The 7337-nt window shown below is 36.5% G+C and overlaps 2 protein-coding genes across 4 annotated transcripts in view; both read left to right on the top strand.

The window, feature by feature from the left end:
- The first annotated feature begins 75 nt into the window (after window positions 1-75).
- LOC131769499 (uncharacterized) lies at window positions 76-5218 on the top strand. 2 transcript variants are annotated; one of them, XM_066172714.1, is made up of 8 exons: window positions 76-199; window positions 448-729; window positions 1449-1632; window positions 2342-2447; window positions 2894-3009; window positions 3151-3250; window positions 4272-4416; window positions 4606-5218. In XM_066172714.1, exons 3-8 carry the CDS (start codon window positions 1463-1465, stop codon window positions 4941-4943), a joined length of 975 nt encoding a protein of 324 aa, XP_066028811.1. In that variant the 5' UTR covers window positions 76-199; window positions 448-729; window positions 1449-1462; the 3' UTR covers window positions 4944-5218. The 2 variants fall into 2 exon arrangements, with proteins under 2 accessions (XP_066028811.1, XP_058941205.2); XM_059085222.2 differs by lacking the exon at window positions 76-199 and having other exon boundaries at window positions 414-729.
- A 610-nt stretch (window positions 5219-5828) lies between these two features.
- The window catches only part of LOC131769500 (uncharacterized), a 15535-nt gene continuing 14026 nt past the window's right edge, over window positions 5829-7337 (top strand). Inside the window, exon 1 of one of the 2 annotated variants that reach the window (XM_059085224.2) lies at window positions 5829-6025. The gene's annotated coding sequence lies outside the window, so the exon portion shown is untranslated. Of the gene's footprint in view, window positions 6429-7337 lie in introns of both variants that reach the window. The other variant, XM_059085223.2, reaches the window with a different exon arrangement.

The following is a 7337-nucleotide window of genomic DNA, read 5'->3' as shown; positions in this document are numbered from 1 at the left end:
GAAGCAACTGCAATTAAATTAGAAGCCATTCTTAGAAATCCAAGCCATTTGAGAAACCTTCCTTTGCAAGATGATCTTTTGATTTGCAACTAACTCTTGCATTATGTTGGCTCCAGCTCCTAAAATAAATCCAAGTACTTGTTCTGGCACATTACACCGCAAGATGCAAAACCTGGCCTGAAGCGACAAATAAACGAAAGTTAGTAGGATACTAAAATTTGATGTTTTGCGCAGAAATCTTTAATTTTTTTCTCAAATTATTTAAAGTTATTGCGCCTCTTGACAGTACTTACAAAATTTCGAATTTCACTAACACAATCCCACTACCGGTTTTTCTCGAAATGTGTACGATGACCTTTTCATCACGGCGATGAGACAAAAGTTTCAAATTACTTTCATGAAATTGTAGGGTGTTCAAAACGCATTTACTTTTTCCATTCAACTTAGGATCTAACTTGAGAAAAGATTGCAGATCGTCCCAGCCAAGCCACGTAGGACAACTGCAATTTCGCATAGTCGAGGCGAAATTGATCAGCTTAGCAAACCCACTGAAACTGCCTTCTATCGCAGCGGTGTCAATTATTGTTCTCGGGAATGTGGAAAAATAATCTTTGTGCTGTGACACTCTTCATTTGGAAAAACGCGTAGTATATCAACATATCCTAAACGTAAGAAAAAGCTCTATAGATTGAATTTGACAGCGCACCAAGCATCAATAGTTGAACTGAGGTAAGAATTTTCTTCACTAGCAACATTCACGATTTTTTAAATGATAATTGCATGTACGTGCGTTGATGAGAACATTTACCTCTCATTAATGGAGTGGGAAAGAGGCAAAGTGTGTAAAGATGCATATAAATGCGATGCCGGCTTCGATACTTGGCATATTTATTTTGGTTTTGGTGCGTAAGATTACCAAGTGTAGAAAACTGAGGGAAAGAGCCACTGCGTTACTAGGATTTTGATTCCCGGAAAGCTTCTGCGTAGGAAGCGATCGATTTCGCAACTCCAAGACAAATATTGCAAACAACAGACGGTGATTGCTACCATGGTATCGCTGAACCGTAAAAGTGCATATTTACTCCATTGCCTCCTAAACGACTTCAGTGCAGTTTACTAAGAGTATATTGCAGTATGCGAGTGCGATCTTAGTCAGGTTTGTCCTGCACTTCACTTTGTTCATCCGATTGCTTTTTCTCCTTCAGGCACATCTTGCCTACGATAGTGCATGTGTTTCAGCGTACAAATCGCTGCCGTGCTTTAATGTATAAGTCAGTTACAGTACAAATGTTTGTTGCTGTTGCTGTAGGAAAGTTTTTTTGAAGTGACATTTCATAACAAGTTGTTTAGGTTAAAATTTTATAAGAATTTGGGATTTTAGGTTTTGATGCTTTCATACTCAGTGGTATAGTAAAGTAGTGAAATTGTTTTCTTACTGCTGTTATTAGGTACTCAGGATAAAATGAACTCTTCTTCCTTGGTATTTACATCAGTGATACTGCATGTTATCATTTCATATATGTGTGGAAAACATGCATGTTTTGCGTACCGCTGGAAGGCTTCACCAGACAACTGTACATGCATCCGCACTGGCCTTTCAACTTACAGCTTGTTTTCTCTTCGAGGACAAAGGTGATTCATTAAATAACCATTTAAGCAAGCTTAGTCATTGACTTAAGATAACCGCTACATGAAAACTTAATAAAATTCGATTTTCCTTTCTTTCTTCAATTTATAGCCAAGGTTATAGTTAAAGAGATCCTCATACCAACTAAAAATAGCAAAGAGCTTATTTATGTAGAGATGTGAGAGAGTTAAACAGGTTTTACTATCCGATAGAAAGTATAAGTAAGGGCTAAAAACACAATCATTATACGTCTACATATATAAATGATTAGGAAACAAAGTATTACGGTACATCTTCACCGCACCTGGCTGTCGTAGCTTAAACGCTTGAGGTTTATTCATTCAAAATAGTATGTTGAAGTTCAGAGATGTCAACAAGAAATGAATTTAGAGGAGGAGTGCTAATGGCTATTGCTTGGACAAAATTTTGCGCTCCATTTTCTTAATGTATCAATGACTTACGCAATGTTTCCTCAAACTATGAATACTCAATACATTCAGTTTACGAAATGTACCTTAACATTCATTTAAATCGTCATGGGCCAGCACTTAAATATATTTTCAGTTTTGGGATGGCGAAGAACTGCTCTAGTGAAGGGTTGTAGATTGATTGAATTTATCTTAATCAATTGGTATCAATTTAGATCATGACAATATGGCCATATATACACTCAATAACAGGCTGAGCTCTTTAATTTGCTTTGCTTTGACATAGAATTTATGGGTCAGGATTTCGCCAACAGCAAAGTTACACATACTCCTTCATGCCTTGTGTACCCGATAATTTGCACTCACGTGAGGGAAATTGCACAAACGTGGCAGTAAGTAATCCTTTATTTCTGGCTTAAGATTGTTTTAACTGATTTTTTTTTATAATTTCCACCAATGCAGATTAGTTCGTTTCGAGCTCAAAGAAAGCGAAACGCTGGCATGTCCGAGCCCATGTAAATTTGATAAGGAATCACGAATCGACACCTGCTGTATTCGAATGTTGCCTAGTCATAGACCCCAATTGATCTTACTCAAGCAAATTCTGTGTCTCTAGATTATCTCAGACTTGTTACCACTACAACCGCTATAACATTCATGGGCAAGGTCTTTTCACTGCAGACTTAATGAAGACACATTTTTTTTTTCTTGAAAAGGACTAAGGCTTCCACTTATAGGTAAGTTACTCAGACGTGTAACAAAAACACAAGTTAGGGGTTAATCATTGCTTTACAGCTTATTGATTACAAAGTTATATAAAGCCTTAATTCAATTGTAGCTATGTAAATACGACACGGATGAAATTCCACCTGTGTTCACAGACTTGGGTGAACAAGGAGATGTTATGTGCGAAGAAACAGATGAATACAGATTTGCACTAATATATCCTATAAAGTGAGTGTAGTCTTGTTTTTATTGGGTCGATTTAACCTCCCTTTTCATCGTCTCGTTTTAATTTCCGTCTATAGACGGGGTCATTAAGCTAAATAGCTGGAGTTTGAACCGAGTTAAAGATTTATCATTTTCCTTTTTCAGGAAGAGTCCTCACTCAATAAGTCACTCCAAGGTTGTTGTCGAATGCGATAATGATCCTCATGCAAAACCTGTGTTAAGTCTAATAAGCGAGGAAAGTTTGGTAAGACATCGAGTTCGAGAAATTATAAATAGTTTCGAAAATAATCCTAGATTGCTTTGGTCTGGCTTTTAGTTCACTTTGTAATCGTTCTAGAAAACTCTCACCAATCCCTTAAGCTTGCTATATCAGATGGTAACTTAAAACCAATCTTTACATGGTAACTGGCGCTTTCCCGCGCTACAAGCGATTTAATGGTCTTTATTACGAATGGTCTTTATTACAAGTAATCAGTTGCTTTTTATCATATATATATGTATAGATATAAATTAATTATATATATATTAAATTAAATTTCATTAAACCCCTGAAGAGTGAAGCGATTCACGAAACAGGCTTGTCGGGAAATGTAGTTGCGTCCTTTTTTCCTCTCATAATATTTATTCTGCTCTGCTTCAACGTATTGAGCACTGTTCCACGCGAAAATCGACTTGCAGACTTCCTATATATATATATATATATATATATATATATACATACATATATATAGATATATATATATATATATATACATACATATATAGATATATATATATATATATATATATATACATATATATATATGTATGATCTTCTTTACCGTCTGGATAATACACATATATATATATATGTATGATCTTCTTTACCGTCTGGATATTTTTGTTACTTTCGATTTGGTTTTAAGACACTCCTTGGCTCGACATTTCATCGTTACATCCTTTATTTGGACATCTGATTTAAAAGTCTTGACTTATTGTAACTAACGAAACGTGAAAAGCCAACTATTCTTCAGAAATGGAACAGAACTTCCTGAGCATTATATGTTTCTCCTCTAAAACCTCTTTGGGAATGACATATTTGAAATGAAAACGACATCGAGGTTTTTAATGTGTTTTCTTTCGGTGATTACGTAGGTTATTTCCAGACGATAACACCTTGTTAGTTTGGTAAAAATGGTAGCAATCTAGATATCGATTTAATGGTCTTTATGACGAATAATCAATTGCTTATAATAGAAATTAATTAATATTTTCTTGTTTTATAGATATTCAGCTTAAAGGCCTTTTGCGGATGTCCAAATCAATGTTTACCACCTAAGACTAATAATACTGTAACATTCGGTGATATTGTTTCACCGACTGGGGTAACCTCAACTTCAACCAAGGCGAGACCAAAATCTACACCTGGAGGTAAATGTTCAGACTCTTATTGTTTCAGATTCAGCGTTAACAAAATCATCCGTGTTCACCTTTTGTTTGACACAAAACAAAGGCCTGGACAGTTGTAACTATTTGTGCCAAATTTCGTTCATTTGCCTATAGCAAGAGATCATTTGATCCCTTACCAATAATTATACAAGAGTGTGCTTTTCTTTTCAGGCTCTTCGTTGAGTTTGGTTGCTCTGGCCCTCCACATATTGGTACCATGTCTTGGAACATTTTTCCTCATCTTAATCTGTTTATGCTTGTGGTGGCATCATGCCACTATCAAGAATGCTCTGATGCGGCTCAGATGCTGCCACTTTTGTGATGAGCATGACGCCTTCGAACGAGTGGAAAGAATTGGGCGTGCAACAGAAAGAAGTCGTCTTTTCAGGAACCAACAGAGCTACAGAGCTGTTGGACAGGAAGATTCCGTAGAAAATGGCCCTGAGGATGGAGTTACTGGGCAGCATTTTGAATTGATTCGAAAAGGCAACAACACCGCTGTCGTATAATTCAATTCAAATTTAAGGTGTAGCACCGTGTAGTTAAGACATGATTGAACAACTTTTTACCAGTTCTAGATATCTTTGATCCCGTCCTGATAAATTAAGTAAACGTATCACGATTTCTCGTTAGTTTCTATTCTCACCAATTATTGTAAGAGCCCAAGGAGAATTATTAATTCCTTTCTTAAATATTTGGAAGGATTCAAGTTGTCAAAGGGAGATGGCTTAAGTTCTGCTCTGGAAAAGGTCTTATTTTCATAACTTGAGAACTAATTAATTGCATTTCCAGGAGTGATTTTCTTCTAGATATCTCGATTTAAGAAAAAAGATTTACAAGAAAGATTCCAATTAGAATTGAGTAAGAAGAGAATTCGTTGTTTTTCCTCTCGCCCTCAAACATTTTAACGGAAGTTATGACCGGAAGATCTCAGTGTCAATGGATGATAAATAATAGTGAGAGTAAGCGTAAAAACGAAGAAAAAAAATCAGTACAGTCGAACCTCGATTATCCGGACCCCGATTATCCGGACTATTCGATTATCCGGACTTTCTTCTCTGGTCCCAATTTTTCGATGAATATTAATTAGTTGTGATCTTGAAAACTCAAAGTCGCAAAAAGCCCAATAATCCTTTCAAAAGACTGTTGAAACAGCGTATTATCCTGTGCGCTTTTCAAAATTCGAAAGTGCGACGAGACAAAGAAATATTCTGATGCGTTCAGCTGAAATATGGTTGGCTCAATTGTTTTGTTGCCAAGGGAATTTCATGCTTGTTTAGTTCCTTCCGCGTGGGTTATGTAAACACACGAGCGATCGATCGTAAACTCAAATCAAAAACCTGCCTACGAAGCGAAAGCTAGCCGTTCTATTGGTTAAAGATAAGCAGATAATTATTTCACATTTCTATCTCATTAGTATTCATATTTTCGATTATCCGGACTCTTGATTATCCGGACTATTTACCGAGGTTCCGATGAGTCCGGATAATCGAGGTTCGACTGCACTTCTTGTTTGTACTTGCTTAACTCCAAATACCTGAGGATTTGCGAAACCTTTTCATGGTCTGAACAGAAACACTCTATAGCGGAGGTAGGGCCAACCAGTCATTCTAACATTCCCCAAACAATATCTCTCAGCAAATTTATAGTCATCGATATAAAACCTCTTTGTCCATTATTTTAACAGAACCACGTCAGAAAGCTTTTTCTCATAACCGAAAGCTTTATCATCAGCGCTTTAAGCTCAACCTCAGCCATGCTGTCTTCCGAAAACCAAAATTTCTAACAGAACCTTTACGTGACCTAATATGTGTCACACGAGTGATACCAATAAATAGTATCAGCTTAATTCTCGGAAAATCATGATGAAACAGCTATACGTGACGACAGATAGGTCAGCAGAGTACTTGCATTTTATACCTTGAATATTTTCTGATATCTTGTCCACATAAAAGTCCTATTCTCTCTCTGAGGTGACGTTGAAAATCAATCAAGTAAGTCATCTATCTAAGTAGCAGTTTACTCTTTCTAGTCAGTGCCATGGTACGGACAGTTTATAGGAAGGTGTTACTGCAATACTGAAACGAAAATTTAAATATTCAAGGGCGGAAGTTAGTCATGTGTTGAATCAAATATTCATCTTTAACAGAGAACTTAAGAACTTTCCTGCAGCAGGTTTTTAACACAGGTTAACGATCAAACTTGAGCAGGGCACACAAGGAATCGAACTCAAGCTAACTGTTTATTGCAGTTAAAAAGTGAATGCGCCCGCGGAGTTCAGCTGGTTTTAGGGCTCGGCATATTGACAGAGTGAGAGAGAGTTCAGTGGATTCCATACGCTGTGCTACTACAAAACATCCTGTTGAACTATGATTTCACTTTGTAGTTAATAGATGCAAAATATATGAGTAAAGACTGCCAATCGATCCGGATCGAAAGGCGATAAATAGATATGAGATTCTCTGTATTGCTTTTCTCTGCCTCGTGAAATCGAAAGCGAACGCGAAATTTCAATGTCACGCTATCGAAAACCGTTGTGTTCTTGATGCCAAGCTCCAGGGACATGGTAGAATATCGATGAATAGCCAAGTCCTAACAATTTTCCATTGATTAGCTGTTAGCAAAGAAGGCTTATACAAATTTCAACGGCTTTGTTATCTTACATTTATTTGTGCCCTGGGGGCTGGAACACATTCACTTTAATACATTTTCCCAAAAAGCAACTAACTTATCAATCTTTTGCTCTCTAATATTCTACGATTTTATCGATGGGTTCAGTTTGTACAAAATTACTTGGAGAATTTACCGTAATCCTTTAACTCTTAACTTTAACTCTCCTCTTTGGCCGCTTAAAAAATTCTATTTTAAATTAGCTAAGAGAATTTAGTTTTAGATCAAATGAA

Source organism: Pocillopora verrucosa, chromosome 9 (genome assembly GCF_036669915.1).
Source record: "Pocillopora verrucosa isolate sample1 chromosome 9, ASM3666991v2, whole genome shotgun sequence".
NCBI lineage: Eukaryota > Metazoa > Cnidaria > Anthozoa > Scleractinia > Pocilloporidae > Pocillopora > Pocillopora verrucosa.
Note: the sequence above shows the minus strand (reverse complement) of the source record. Positions and strands in the feature narration are given on the sequence as shown.

Bases quoted from the DNA above. Each gene is read 5' to 3' on its own strand.
- LOC131769499 (XM_066172714.1), top strand. From the start codon at position 1,463: ATGAACTCTTCTTCCTTGGTATTTACATCAGTGATACTGCATGTTATC. The intron at 3,251-4,271 runs GTAAGACATCGA...CTTGTTTTATAG, and splicing joins TAATAAGCGAGGAAAGTTTG to ATATTCAGCTTAAAGGCCTT. The intron at 4,417-4,605 runs GTAAATGTTCAG...TTTTCTTTTCAG, and splicing joins ACCAAAATCTACACCTGGAG to GCTCTTCGTTGAGTTTGGTT.